The 16,471-nt window shown below is 40.4% G+C and overlaps 1 protein-coding gene across 1 annotated transcript in view; it reads right to left on the bottom strand.

Moving 5' to 3' along the window:
* Positions 1-16,471, bottom strand: part of FRK (fyn related Src family tyrosine kinase) — a 57,668-nt gene that overhangs the window by 24,188 nt on the left and 17,009 nt on the right. The window contains exon 2 of the mRNA XM_040552017.1: positions 6,183-6,304. Within this exon, the coding sequence (XP_040407951.1) occupies positions 6,183-6,304 (122 nt within the window). The remainder of the gene's footprint in view (positions 1-6,182; positions 6,305-16,471) is intronic.

Genomic DNA, 16,471 nt, shown 5'->3' on the forward strand with positions numbered 1-16,471 from the left:
TTAGGGAAATTTTCTGTACTGTGAGGGTGGTCAAACACTGCAACAGGCTTCCTGGAGAGGTGGTTGATGCCCCATGCCTATCAGCGTTCAAGAGGGGTTTGGACAATGCCCTCAATAACGTGCTGTAACTTTTGGTTAGCCCTGAAGTGGTCAGGCAGTTGGACTGCATGATCTTTGTAGGTCCCTTCCAATGGAACTATTCTGCTCTATTTAAGCATTTAATTGTTGATCACATTAGTTAGAGTAAAAGAAGAATACACAGACAGCTACATATTGCACATAGAAAAAAATATATTCCAAGTTATTGGTTGCTTGCAAATAACAAAGATTATATAAAGTATATTTCTCTCACCATTTTGCTAATAAAAAATAAAAAATAAAAATCTTCTTAATTACTATCATGTATGATCAAATATTTTTCTGCTGTACTGTGCGATTGTCATGCTAGGCCACCAGAGGGCATTTAGGAGCTGTTGAAAATGTTAAAGGATTTTATTTCTGCCACAGGTAATATTTTTAGAGAACTGAATTACCAGTTTACAATTCGGCATGAGGATCAGAAATGAGAATATTTGTAACTCATGAGTTACAGGAGTTATATATACATATACATATATATAACTCCTGAGTATAAAGATAATTACATCAGGCTTTTCAGATACCATTCTTTTTATTTTAACACATTTAATTAGTATTTTCTTAATTATAAAATGTATTTACATTTTCGTGATACATGTTTCAAAAATGGTGCTAAAGGAAAATGAAGCAAAGAGTAATTCAGTAACAACAGACTGAAAATATATTGACTTTTTCAAAGTTTCAAGTAAAATGCATATGGACAAATGAATTGCTATTTATGATTCACTGAATAAAAGGGCAGCAGGATGACTGAGTTAATCCAGTCTCAGTATTATATCAAAAGTGATAGTAGTTTGACTACCTGTTTTAATTATTAGCGGTATTATATTTATTAATTACAATGCAGCTGCAGCTAATCTTAAAGTAAGAGTTGGTTCGAAAGATGTGCTCAGATTTCTTAAAGGAGCCTTGTATGAAGCTTTATGGTTGCCAGTATATACGTCAGACCACACTAGTGCAAACTTCTGACCTTATGTTTTCTAAATCTGTGAGTAATGGTTACGTCAGTGTTCTGGACAGGATTCATTTTATACTGGATTTTGTAGATACCAAATACTTTATCACGGTTCATGGCATTCTGCTGTTAGTTAGACTGCATTCCTCAATTTCACATCAAATTGTGACCCGCCAAACAGTGTTTGCCAATCAGTTGTTCTAACCTTCTTACCTCAACCAAGAAGTGAGACTTGAACAAGGAAATAATAAATGAGAAAAAGCAGTCTATCCACCACGCCTTATCTCTGACTAAAGGGAAAATTCTTAAGACTGTGGAGGAAAATGATGGTTTATTCTACTGTATACTACTTTCATTGGCTTCTTATTCCTGTAAGGTAACATTGCTGGTTTATGGTAATTTCATAGCTCTTTATTCCCTTTAGATGAGTCTGGGATGTTGTGCGGATAACTTGGAGAAAATTTCTGGTTTGACAGAACCTTTGCCTGTGATAAGCAAATGAGGGGAGGGTTGGTGCGATGCTTGACTGGGGACTGTTCAGTTGTAACCTGGGGCTGAGCCTGGCTGCATGAGTGCTGCACCACACAATTACAAAAGCTGCAGAGTGGTGCAACTCCTCTGCCCATGCACGACACAGAGCGCGTGTTGCTCTGGGAAGATCTAGCCATAACCCTTTGGTGCTTTCAGTCTTCCCTAGGTCCAATCAGCCTGTTGAACAGGACAGGATTTCATCTTCAGCTTCACACAGTTTGACAGCTACTGGGTTTGAAGACTGCAGTGGCTTTCTCCTCAACTTCCTTGCCCCCAAAAGAATCTCAGCTCTCTATTAGATTTCTTCATGGTTTAGTTTAAGAGAAGCATTCTTCTCTCCCTGCTTCCCATCTTTGTAAGTCTGGGCCATGCAGAAATAAATTTTGCAACCCCAAGGATGAGAATAAAGTAATCTACAGCCCAGGGCAGCAAAACTAAATTTTATGGTGACAGTAGCAGAGTCAACATCCTCACCAAATGAGTCATGGAGACACTAGGCCATCATCACTGCCAGCATCCCAGCATCTCTCCTCCCAGCAGTCCTCCCCCAGCACTGACAGTGCAGAGCAGTAGGCAGGAAAGGAAAGCAGGAGCTAAAACAGCCCTGGAGTTCCCAGCCCTTACTTCCCCCCTGTCCTTCACCAGAAGACAAAAAAGACATTTTAGCAACAGGGCCACAGCCTGCCTTTCTCAAGGCCAAAAGCAGTGCCCGGTCACCATGTCCCAGGTGGGGCCAGAAGGAAGGAGGCTTTTTGGATCACTCTCACCAGCACAGACGTGTGCAGTGGCTGCCCCGAGATCAGTCTTCTGCTACAGCCATGATTTTGCCACTCCTATCAGTCTGCTGCCTTAAATGATTACCTATTTTTCCTAGGCCTAAAGCCAATCTGGACTAGTGGGAACCACAAAATCTTTTTTTTCTGGGGGGGGAGAAAGAAAAAAAAATAAAAAGGAAGAGAACACAAACCATTTGCATTGTCATTTAAGTCTTTTAGATACCATTATTCAGTAAGGGGGGAAGTAGAGAGCCTCCTGCTATCATTGGCAATGACACTCAATTAAGCTGAGCACATCTAAATTATGGCTTTTAATTAAAAAGAGGCAACGTCTAAGATGGCACCAACATGTTTAAAATTTAATATATTTCACACCAGACGCTGGAGTCATCAACATAAAAATCTGTCTACAACATGTGCATTTTTAAAATGGGAAAACCTATTTTTAAAATGTCAAACACTTTAAAATGATAGCAACACATCTCAGTGCCCTATGTAGTTTGATATGCTTTCCATTTAACCATTTGCAGCTGAGAAAAACCTTTCTGAACACCACTTTTTGTTTTTAATTTAAATATTCATTTGTCTTTTTTTACAGAATACAAATTTTCCCATCAAGGCAAGATAGAAGTGAAAAGTGTCCTTTTAAGGAATGGCAGGGCTTACTGCTTCCCTCTCCCTACCTCCCACTTTTCTTTTCCTTTTTTTTTTTTTTTTTATTATTCTAAAGAGATCCATTTCTCTCTCTCATTAACATTAAGTCTCTTTCACATTGCCCATATGAGTGTGGATATCAACCATGAAAGTCATAAAATTTAACAGTTTATGTGTGCCTGGGTAAAAATCTCTCTCCTTTTCTATTTCTTAAGCAAAATAAAACTAAAAAGGAAAAAAAAAATGTTAGACTGGACAGTGAGTAACAAAACTTTCTGAAAGACCTTAATTCTGACTTAATTCTAATCACTTTTTAGCCATTATCATCATCTTCTCTGGAGTGAAACCAGAGAAGCAATAGCAAGTAGAGCAAATCCAATCAATCCTACAGATGATGGGATTTTGGGGGTCTATTTTTTCTACACTGAAAAAGCTGGAAACAGAAATCAGAATATATTCTAAATGGGAGATAGTTACTTCTCCAAGACATCCTAAAAGAAATAGTCCTGATTCACTGTTCCTCAAGAAAACATTGCTTTGCTTTGAGTGTTCCGTTACTCCTGATGGAACTCTCTCTCTCCAGGAGAGATTCAGAAAAAAAACGCATTTTTCATAATATCTGGGGAACTAAACAACCTTCCTTCCAATTAATTCTCCCCACATTACAACCCACTTCAGCATTTACATTAGAATGCACTAGATCTCTCAAAAGTAGACATAAGTAATGAGACTATGGACATACAATATCCCGACCATTATGTGTACTCTTACATTGGACACAAAGAGCTTGCACAACACAAAACAGGCACCATTCAGTCAAGCCTGATCAGTAAGCAATAATAATATTTAGCTTATTCAAGATTAAGTAGCAAGTTGAGGCCAAATTAGATTCAAGCCTGGGAAGCTGCTAAAAAATCTAGCAGCAACGGTAAATCATTTCATTAATACTCACTGTCTAAAGATTGTTTGAGAGTTTATTTTCCTTCTTTGCCTAAGAGAGCACAAATATTTAATAAATCTGAGATGGCACTTGCATACATGCATATATGCTCAGAGGTCAACCCACATTTGTGCTCAAAGGAGGGCTGGCTGCTGTAGCTGGAGCCTTGCCTCCACATATATAATGTTCTTCAGTTCTTCTGTCATCAAACAAACCAGCATGGAAGAAATCCAAATGGATGGTTGCATCTTGTTGTTATAAGCCATCATCAAATCTCCTGTTCCCTATTAGGCTTATATAGAAATCTGTGGTAAAAAAAAAAAAAAATTGTGCTACAGGCTTACTTAGTTGACTCAAATATATTAAATAAGAAATCATATAGTATCTACCCAGGATCTGGAAGCAAAACAATGAACAGCAGCAAGGATGATCTCATCCTGTCATGAATGCAGGACTAATGTCTATTTTCATTCTCTTTGACTTTTCTGTGGTACTTCATACTGTAAATAAGGTACTGCTGCCTTCATCTCAGAGATTTAGTCAGGAGGCAGGGTAAGGAATTAAGATTTTAAATCTTTTCTAGAAGGTTACTCTTGGGGAATAATAAAAAGAAATTGCATTTCCACCCTTAGGTGCACAAACACAAGATTTTTCACTGATTTTTAGTAAGGTAACTTGTATTCAAGTGCCAGCTTTAAGCAGGTAATACAGGCATAGCTATCCTTTCCTGCATAACACCATATTGTTATCAGTCCAGCCCAGTCCTTGGATGAAATCAGTTCACTGATGAAGAACACTTGAAGGAAGCTGAAACCATGTAACACAGGGATAAGTTGGCACATCAAGGGAAAACATTTTTAAAAGTCTGTGGCTACAGTATGATCTTTGAATAAAAGGGTGTGCACACAGTGGGTCAGTTCTGTCACAGTTTGGGAGCAGTCTGACTCCTTGTTGATGTCAGTTTTCATATCATTGCTTCTTAGCAAAAGAAAACTTCCTTGAGGGCTAGCTGAAAACTGTGGAAGGAACTCTCCCAGAACAGTAAATATCATATTTACTTCATAAACTTCCCTGTGTTTCACTCCATGGGCAACATATATTTCTGTGTCTTGGCAATAAAAAGTAACCTTCCCGTATTACAAGACAGTGCAAGTATATACATACCCTTTCTTTCTGATTCAGAAAGAGAAACCAAGAATGTCTCAGAAGTTCATTAAGTTGCTTGATGAATTTTTTAGTTATACTGAGAAGATGGCTGACATGAACATCCAGGCAGAAGAGGATTCAATGTGAAAGCACTTGGTTATGCACAAGACACCTCTTCTTTTACTGACATAAATCCACACATGACAGCTTCAAGTTTATTCACAAACATCAAGATTCTTTACTGGCTTATATAATTAAATACATAGAGAACATTAGGAAGTTTGGGTGTTGTCTCAGAGACATTACATTCTTGATGCACACTGGTATGACAGGTTTGAAAAAAATGTCCATGGAAAATAACCAATGAATAATCATGTGCATCTATTACGGCAAATGTCTATGACACAAAAAGATGGCATATAAATGTATGCAAATAAATAAAATAATGATGTGTTTATTTGATAGCCTTTTGGATTCAAAGAATGGACTGAAAGTATATTTCAAAAAATCATCATCATTATAAATCTAACTTTTTACCAACACTTACAAGTAACTTTTCAATGAAATACAGCTGATTCTGAAGAACAGCTTTGAATATCTTCCCATCGCTTTTCCCTTACAACAAGTAAGCATAAACCTGTGGTTGTATTCTAGCAGACACCTCACTTTCTTAAACTGCTGACATCTGCTAAGATGCTTTTAATTGCTATTTTGTGTACAAGTCAGCACCACAGTGAAGAGCAGTTAAGGTATTTTTGACATTTTTAACACGAAAATAGTTTCAAGACAACTGGAACACTAGAAGTACTAAGCACAAGAAAGTTAATTTGTGTTCTGATCATAGTAATAAACAAAGCCTATAAAATGAAAGTTAGTAAAAACCTAAATTACTCTTGCCAAGATTTCTTTATGTATCTCCTGGGTAATATATATTATCACATACTTTAATTTAATTTTCATGTCCACTGTTTAATGAAAGTGTAAATGTCCAGACCCTGACAAACATTTTAAACATAGTTTAAGATGAAAAGCTAGAATATACCTGAAAGGGAGTATTCGCCTTTTAGACTCTCGCTTTCTCGAATTAGGAAGGCTCCTGACTGGTTTCCAGGATACAACAGCTGTTTCTCAGCATCTGCTCGCTTGATTGGGCCAAAAAACCATCTAAACAAATAAAAATTATTAATTTTACTGGTCAGTGAAACATGCTAGAAAGACAATTTCAGTTTTACAAGCTTGCTGCATATTTACTAAAACATAATGTGTGATATGCTAATTAAAATTCCAATAACATGGAAAAAAATATAAAAGAAAACCCTACAACCTACATGACAAAATTATTGTTATTAAATATTGCTTGCACATTTGTATGAAATCTGGATTCTATTGCTGATGGAAAGTCCTACTGATTTCAAGGCAATGAAAATTCAAAAGCAGCAGATTGGCTTTGTCTCAAGGAAAATTCACCAAGAAATTTTGCCAATGCTACCATAACAGAAACTGATGCTAAATCAATTGACATCATTTGAACAATGCAGAGGTACAGGTATGCACTAAATCCTGACATCTTAAAAGTCAAAAATCCCCAAAGCTACAGAAATGCAGTAGGGTTCCAAGAGGCCATCCATGCTAAGGCTTTCCGCATCCCACTTCCATTTTGGTATCTCAAATGAGTTACTGGCAATTTTGCAGCTTTGCTGCTGTTCAAAAAACAGAACCAATATGTCTCTCAAGTCAGAGCAAACATCTGAACATCGATATTCTGTGAAAATCTACTCCTGGCTACTTCTCTTAAAATTAAAATATTTGCAAAATTTTTCCTCTGTCACTAATACTTGTAGTTTACAAAGTCTTGTTCAAACAATAGTTTTAGTTTCCTTCTCTAAGGGTACTAGTTATCTCTCTTGCTGCTTTGTGCTGAATGTAAATTAAATTGAAATAAGAGTGAGATGAGTCAGCATTTTCAACTGGGATGGTGTTCAGCTTCTATCCACCAAGTATACAAAGTACTTTCCAAGATTAGCTCTGCCTCTTATTTGAAGTAAATGTTGATAAAGAGTTATCAAAGATGTGCCATATACTCGCAGGCAAACTCCTTTTAAATTAATCAGAGATAAACTCATTATGCAAACTTTTAAGATAAATCAGTGTATCACACGACATGTAAGTTGCCTACTCAGCTACTTGATTTGTCAATTACTAGTGAAAAGTACAGGAGGAGTCATCAACAAATTGCTTTAGTATCTATAATGCTTCCAATCATTACGAGAAATGAAGAAGATAAATCAGAACATTGGGTGAAACCTTGGCTGAGCAAGCATGCAGAATGATAAATGTTTTTGTATGAATAAAGAGGAAATAAAAAGAGGTAAATACAGATGGTGCTAGCCTACACTAGTATCCTTTGTTAACAAAAGAAAATGAAACCCAGATAATCTAGACTGCATTCCTGTCTTCTGACTTGACATTGATTTGGGTAAAATAGGCCTTGATAAATATTTGGCAAGTAAAGTAATCTAATTAAAAAGTTGGAATGTTCTAGTAATAATTTTAATTAGTAAGCTTATTAATTCAACTAATTTATTTAATTAATTCATTAAGTATGCTATAGAAAACAAAGTAATCAATGAACATTCAAATCCTTGACTGATGTTCTCATCAAAGGAATGAGAGGACAGAGTACACTATAGTTAAACGCTATTCAAATCCCAAAGAAAATTTATCTGCCGTAAAAAGCTAATTAGAACCTTTGTGAAATTTCTAAATACATATGCTTGAGAATAACATCTGAAAACTAGTAAACTATATGCTTTTAAAGAATTTGAACTGATATTCACTGAATCACAGAACAGCTGAGGTTGGAAGGGACCTCTGGAAGGCATCTGGTCCCCAGCCCCCTGCTAGAGCAGGGTCACCCACAACTGTTTGCCTAGGACCATGTCCAGGTGTTTTTTGAAGATCTCCAGGGATGTCTGGGCAACCTGTGTCACTCCTCAGTCACCCACAGAGAAAAGAAGTGCTTCCTGATCATCAGTCATCAGGACTGAGCATCTGATTCCAAGCAAATTCAGCAGTTAAAAAGATGCTGCTGGCAAAATAAGATAATTAGAACAAACAGTATTTGACAAGACAAGTGTAACTGAGGCAATTATTACAGAGGGAGAAAAGCAGACACATATTGTATATTCCCTAATTTGCATGACTTCATATGATGTGACTAGTATGTTTCAGAAAAATATCGTGAAGACTACTTTTAACAGCCTCCTAGTCCAATATGGGTTTGCAATAATAATAATATAGAAAAAAAAAATCTCCTTAACCTCAAAGCAAATAAATTAATTTGCTATTCACTTTTTTTAACAAAAGCACATCTGAATTCAAAGTACTATTTTCATTATAAATGAAAGTTTAAACTCCTTTTATAAAGAGTGAAGGGCTTATTTCGATTACTAGTGATTGAGCTTATGCTTCAAAAGGCTTAATATTTTACTTCATCCAAAGGCATGTATTTTAGAAGAAAAAGTGCTCTAAGGGTAATAATGAATCAAAGTAACTGCTCACCATCAGATATAGTTCTGTGGGATAGGAAGGTCAGACCACAACACCCTCTCCTTAGTAAATCTATTTGTTTTTATAGCTCCAAGTTAAATGAAGGTTTTGAAATAGAACAGTTGGAAAAACAGTTTATTTTTTTGCTTAGAAAAACTAAAACATCAAGCACCATCCACTACCCAGGTTACCTAACCAGCAGTATCTCTGACATCTGTGTCTTCCACTGACACTAGTCAGTTCAGGAGCTTGTTGAATCAATGATTCATACACAGTTTTATTCTGAACTTCGGCTTGCAGTCAGATCATTTTGGGTCATTATTATCAATGCCAGATGTGTGCATCATATGGCACAAATGAGTGCATTCAGACTTGGGCATAAATTTCTGTTTCTAGCAGGAGCTGTCTGGTTGTTGCACTTCTGTCAGTGAGACGCAGGAGCACGCCATTTAATATCTTGGCCAGCACTGTGTTCAACATCCCATTCTTTCTCCATTTTCACTATAGGATGTCAGACATACTTTTGGGGGATTGTTTCTAGCAGCTTCCTCAGAAATCATTGTTGTTTCCACCATCATTCACAACTCACAGGAATACTTTCATTAACAATTGCAGGCTACTTCCAGGTCACTTCTGGCCACAACATATAGGAAGACATTAGGGACAGAAAAGATGACCTTCACGTAGGCCCATAACAAGCACTGTCTTTACTTGGTGCAGATGATGCCCCCATATGAGAATACCAGTGAGGTACGTTGTGGTCATTCAGAGTGTAGTGATCCCATCTCTACTGGTGATTGATTCCACCGGTAGGTTTTTTAACCCACAGGATCACACATGGATCATAGCAGACTTGATAATGGGACATTTCCTGACTCTAACAGTATCACTATGAATACCTACACTCCTATTCTATAGCCCCTTTCTTCCAGGAAAATAAATTATAAAACTTCTTCAAGCAGAATGCTGGTGGTTATTCCTGATGGGCAAGTTCTTGAGAAATAACGATCGTGTCACCTACGCTCACCCATTCAGTCCAGCTTGAATTGAAACCGAGTCAAAAGATCAGCTGAAGTTGATGGTGTTACTCAGCTCCACCACCTTCTTTGCTCAGATGCCCTCTGTCTTCCAGTGTGCAATGAACTGCTGCTCTCTAATTACCACAGCACCCATCTACCTGGCTCTGCTAAGTGTATCCATGTGCTTCGCTACATACAAATCAGTTAAAAAAAAAAAAAAAAAAGTTAGTTCTACTTCTTCACTTTTTTTTTTTTTTTCGTATAACAGGAAGATATGACAAGAACTTTTAATCTGGAAGGTGGAAGAGAGGAAAAGTAACATGGTCCAAGGGTATTGCATGCTGCATAGCCACAGGCAGAATCCCCAAAGCAGAGAAAGATAAGAAGGCAAATGCCTGCAATGCTATATCCCTGGCAGAGTTTCCAGTGTCTGGCAACATGCCTAGAAGAAGGTAAAACCCCAGTGGGAAAACAAAAAACACAAATATCCACATCCAAAAAAAGAGTACGCAAGGCAGGTTTTCTTACCTTCCATTCTGTTCACAGAATCACAGAATCATCTAGGTTGGAAGAGACCTCCAAGACCATCTAGTCCAACCTCTGACCTAACACTAACAAGACCTCCACTAAACCATATCACTAAGGGCTACATCTAAACGTCTTTTAAAGACCCCCAGGGATGGTAACTCAACCACTTCCCTGGGCAGCCCATTCCAATGCCTAACAACCCTTTTGGTAAAGAAGTTCTTCCTAATATCCAACCTAAATCTCCCCTGGCACAACTTTAACCCATTCCCTCTCGTCCTACCACCGGGAACATGGGAGAATGGACCAATCCCCACCTTGCTACAGCCTCCTTTAAGGTACCTATAGAGAGTGATAATGTCGCCCCTGAGCCTCCTCTTCTCCAGGCTGAACAATCCCAGCTCCCTCAGCCGCTCCTCATAAGACTTGTTCTCCAGACCCCTCACCAGCTTCATTGCCCTTCTCTGGTCACGCTCAAGCACCTCCATGTCCTTCTTGTAGCAAGGGGCCCAAAACTGAACACAGTACTCGAGGTGCGGCCTCACCAGAGCCAAGTACAGGGGGACAATCACTTCCCTAGCCCTGCTGGCCACACTGTTTCTTATGCAAGCCAGGATGCTGTTGGCCTTCTTGGCCACCTGAACACACTGCTGGCTCATATCCAGCCGACTATCAACCAATACTCCCAGGTCCTTCTCTTCCAGGCAGCTTTCTAACCACTCATCTCCCAGCCTGTAGCGCTGCTTGGGGTTGTTGTGCCCCAGGTGCAGGACCTGGCACTTAGCCTTGTTGAACATCACACAGTTGGCCTCAGCCCATCGCTCCAGCCTATCCAGATCCTCCTGCAGAGCCTTCCTACCCTCGAGCAGATTGACACACGCACCTAACTTGGTGTCGTCTGCAAACTTACTGAGGGTGCACTCAATCCCCTCATCCAGATCATTGATAAAGGTATTAAAGAGAAGTGGCCCTAATACTGAGCCCTGGGGGACTCCACTAGTGACCGGCCTCCAACTGGATTTAACTCCATTCACCACAACTCTTTGGGCCCAGCCATCCAGCCAGTTTTTAACCCAGTGAAGCGTACACCAGTCCAAGCCATGAGCAGCTAGTTTCTTCAGGAGAATGCTGTGGGAAATGGTGTCAAAAGCCTTACTGAAGTCAAGGTAGACCACATCGACAGCCTTTCCCTCATCTGCTAAGCGCATCACTTTGTCATAGAAGGAGATCAGGTTCGTCAAGCAGGACCTACCTTTCATAAACCCATGCTGACTGGGCCTGATCGCCTGATTGCCCTGCAAGTGCTGCATGATGACACTCAAGATAATCTGCTCCATGAGCTTCCCTGGGACTGAGGTCAAACCAACAGGCCTATAGTTTCCCAGGTCTACCCTCCGGCCCTTCTTGTAGATGGGCGTCACATTTGCTAGCTGCCAGTCGACTGGGACCTCCCCTGACAGCCAGGACTGCTGATAAATGATGGAAAGGGGATTGGCCAGTTCTTCCACCAGTTCTCTTAGCACCCTCAGCTGGATCCCATCCAGCCCAATCGACTTGTGTACATCCAAGTGCTATAGCAGGTCGCCAACCATTTCCTCGCAGATTATGAGGGCCACATTCTGCTCCCCATCTCCTTCCACCATCTCAAGGTACGAGTATCCAGAGAACAACTGGTCTTGCTGCTAAAGACTGAGGCAAAGAAGGCATTAAGCACCTCAGCCTTTTCCTCATCTCTTGTCACTAAGTTTCCCACTGCATCCAGTAAAGGATGGAGATTCTCCTTAGACCTCCTTTTCGTGTTTATGTATTTATAAACACATTTTCTGTTATCTTTAACAGCAGTAGCCAGATTGAGCTCCAGATGAGCTTTGGCCTTTCTAATTTTGTCCCTGCACAGCCTTACAACATCCTTGTAGTCCTCCTGAGTGGCCCGACCTCTTTTCCAAAGGTCACAAACCTTCTTTTTTTTTTCCTAAGCTCTAGCCACAACTCTCTGTTCAGCCAGGCTGGTCTTCTTCTGCATTATCTTGTCTTTGGGCACGTGGGGACAGATCTCTCCTGAGCCATTAAGATTTCCTTCTTGAAGAGTGCCCAGCCTTCCTGGACTCCTCTGCCCTTCAGAACTGCCTCCCAAGGGACTCTGCCAACCAGTGTCCTGAACAGCTCAAAGTCTGCCCTCTGGAAGTCCAATACAGCAGTTTTACTGGTCCCCCTCCTGACTTCGCCAAGAATAGAGAACTCTACCATTTCGTGGTCACTCTGCCCAAGACAGCTCCTGACCACCACATCTCCCACCAGTCCTTCTCTGTTTGTGAACAGAAGGTCCAGTGGGGCACCTCCCCTGGTAGGCTCACTAACCAGCTGCGTCAGGACGCTATCTTCCTTGCTCTCCAGAAGCCTCCTAGCCTGCTTTCTCTGGGCTGTATTGTATATCCAGGATATGTCTGGGAAGCTGAAGTCCCCCACGAGAACAAGTGCTGGCTATTTCACAACTTCTGCCAGCTGCCTGTAGAATTCCTCATCTGTCTCCTCATCCTGGTTTGGCAGTCTATAACAGACTCCCACCAGGACGCTTGCCTTGTTGGCCTTCCCGCTGATCCTAACCCATAGGGACTCAACCTTATTATTCCCAGCCTCAAGTTCCAAAACAAAACACTCTCTAATATAGAGAGCCACGCCACCACTCCTTCTGTGCTGCCTGTCCCTTCTGAAGAGCCTATAGCCAGTCATTGCAGCACTCCAGTCATGAGAGTGGTCCCACCACATTTCAGTTCCTTACCATTAAAGCAATATCTCATTCTGATCATGTCTCTGCCTTCGGTGCAATGCATTCATTTGAGGTAGAGAGAGCAGATTTGACAGAGGATCCCAACTGGGAACTACAGACTCCTTCTGTCTCCTGAAATTAACTCTATCCAACCCCCAAAACTAAGCCCAAAAAAAAGAATTACCAGCCCAGGTGAAAAAGCTCTCTGTGGAAATGTTTTTTGGCAGCCTACCACTTCTTGACCAGCTCCTTTGCTTCCCTGGTGCTCTATGCTTGGTCTCTCTTAAATCCCTAACCCTAACACATACGCTAACCATATGCATGGTACCAGCTTTATCCAAGACCTCCTGTCATAGCCTGTATGAAGAAGACATGAAGCAATTTTTTTTGCAGCCTCAACCACATCTAGCTGAGCCTTTTCAAAGCCCCTTTACTGTCCCATTACAACTAATGCTCTAGGATCTGTCTCACCTGACTCTAATGCAAGATGTGGGCTGAGCCTTAGCCAAAGATAAACAGTCATGGGCCAGACAAAACACTTCTTAGGAGACAAGTCCTTCTGCAGACTCGGCTTTTCTCAAACAGACCTGTTCAGCTTTATTCAAACTGGAGCTCTAGAGTTTGTCACTCTGCTAACCTTAAAACTAATTCAATCTTAATGCTCACCCTAGACATGGTCTGAGGCTTAGCCCAAAGACCCCCAGTCATGGGCCACCACCCTGAAAAATCTCTCAGGGGACAAGTCTTTCTGCAGCTTCAATCTCCCTTAGCAGTCACAGTCACACTGGAGTTATAGGATTAATCTCACTCCTAATCCCAACCCTAGGCATGGACTGGCCTCTGTCAAATAGCCTCAGTCACATCAAATGAATAAGCTGTCTGGAAACAAAGATTTGGCATATTCAACCATCCTTTGGTAGCCCCTTTCCACTGTCCCACCCACACTACAGCTCTGAGATTTGCTGCACTTTTAACCCAGTTTTAGACATGGGCTGAAACCCTCAGACTCCCTCATCCATGGACTAGGTGAGAAAACTCTCAAGGGAGAATTCATTTGGCAGTCTACCCCTCCTTCAGCAGCCCCTTGCAGCCCCACTAACACTGGGGGTAACGCATCCCCCCTAACCCTAACCTGGCCCTCAAGCATAGCCTTAGGCATGGGATAGCCCTAGGTCTTATTTGAGTATTAGACAATGAACCCCAGGAATAAGCTTCAAAATACTTCTCAGAGAACATATCTTATTTATTAGGGAACGTGTCTTTCTAGAGGCTATCCCTGCCTTGAGCAGTCTCATAGCAGCCCCACTCATACTGGACCTCTGGGCTTTGTCTCTCCTACCTCTCACATTAGGCATGGGCCAAGTCCCTCTGGAGAGGGACCCCTTGGCATGGGTCAGATGAAAATGTCCTAAGGAGACAAATCTTTCTGCAGCCTTCACCTTCTTTGAATGGCCCCTGTGCCACCTCCCTCCAACTCTAGCACTTGTCTTTCCCCTAATTCTACTGCTTGCTTTTGCATTGGAGGAACCACAGCCAAAGATCCTCCCAACCACATCTGAGGCGAAAAAGTTGTTACTGGAGAAATTTTTTGGCAGCATAACCTCCCCCTGGGCAGCCCCTTTGCAAACCCATTCAATAGCAATTCTAAGCTCATAATTAAGGACTCAGTGTGCCATCCCTATTTGAGATGTTGCTAAGATCTTCATCACCAAGCCAAACACCAAGCCATCTTCCTTAGCCTTCTTGGAAATTTCACCAGAACCTTCAATGTTCTTTGGTTAGCTGTACTGAAGACCAGAACAGAAAATGATGTGGAAGTTCAGACTACGGCATCCATTATCATTTAGGCTCATCAGAGTAAAACTTCCCACTTTTCTCTCTACTTCACCTAGATTGAACATGCACATGACCAAAGTCAGAATCATCTCCACATCTCATATCTGATGTAGTTGAATGTGCTTTAATAACTAGCTGTGGCTGGGATAAGGTGGGATTATTTCAGTTTTTCATTCAAATCACAGGACTGGAGGTAAAATAAGGCTAAAGGCAGAGGTATGTGACATACTCTGAATTTTGTGAATGCCCAGCTAAAGGACAAAATCCAGAGGGCTGAGTCAGAGGTAAGGTATAGCCACATATAGACATTGTGACTACTACAAGAGGAATGGGGAGGAGGAAAGGGGAGAAAAGATCATTGAGGACTACATGGCAAGCTCATTCAAAATGGGTGAAGACAACAGAAAAAATAGCAGGAAATCAGTCGTGTGAAACTGATTTTCAAAAACACTAAAGATGTTAAAATGGACAGCATGATCCTATCCTGGATTATCACTTCTCATTTGTCATAAATTCTTGCAACTGGAATTTACACTCTCATGTTACGGTAAATCCCATGAGACCACTAAATCCCAGGAACTGGGAAGGTTTGTTGTGGTTCCTGTGGTTCTTGTCCTGAAGTCTCCATTACAAAAGAAATGATGGTGATAAACAGGTTAGCTGGCCCCCCAGTAGGTTAACTGTATTGTGTTAATTGTATCTGTAGTGCTAAACTACAGGAGAATGAAAGATTTTCTGAACTAAGAAGAGCAAAGAATTACTGCAATTAGAGCAAAAGCCTTGGATGAAGATAAAGAAAAACAGCTATTATATACAGTGAAAACAAATATATCTCAGTTTCTTCTGTAATGCAGAAAGTTCATACAATAGCTAAAACAAATAAAGAAAAGCTTCAGTGGTCTGTAAATTTTATATTTTAAGTGCCTCAACATCTACATTCAGAGAAAGCTGTAGCCGCAAAGTCAAGAACTCTTAAGAGTTGGTAATATTAATATAGCTTTCCTGGCATCAATTCAGCCACTTTCAGGAAGACCCACTCTGATACCATCTTTAATTACATGGCCACATCTACTGCTTCCTACAGTGTGAATATGAGTGCTGCTCAATGAATAGTTACCCTGCTTTTTGTTTTGTCATTGCATAGATAGAGTTTATCTACTGTACATTTAGTCTCTGCTCTCAATACAAGTTATAAAATTACATGAATGGCTAATTTCCTAGAAGCCTCTATTATAGTGCTCATGATTATAATATCCAAATGCTTTACAAATATTCGTAAAGTTCTTTTTGTGGCATTTTTGTTTGTAAACTATTTTACAGTGGAGAAACAACACAGAAAGGGACTAAGGCAATAGGAGATCATCATAAATATTCTCTACTAATTTTGGACATCCAGCTTGAAAAGCCTAGGGCCTACCTTTCAGGGCATTTGGCATTGTACTATATGTAGTAGTTTATTCAGAGAACAATGTCTGTTAACTTCAGGAATTGTTTCACATAGGACAAGGAGAGATATGTGGAAAGCGAAAGAGAGACAGAGAGATCCTCTGGGGTCTTATTTAATTCCTTTCATCATATGACCATCCTGTGATCGCTGCCCTTACTCAGCACATGGAAACCTGAACAGGCTTGCAT

The sequence above is a fragment of the Cygnus olor genome, chromosome 3 (assembly GCF_009769625.2).
Source record: "Cygnus olor isolate bCygOlo1 chromosome 3, bCygOlo1.pri.v2, whole genome shotgun sequence".
Taxonomy (NCBI): domain Eukaryota; kingdom Metazoa; phylum Chordata; class Aves; order Anseriformes; family Anatidae; genus Cygnus; species Cygnus olor.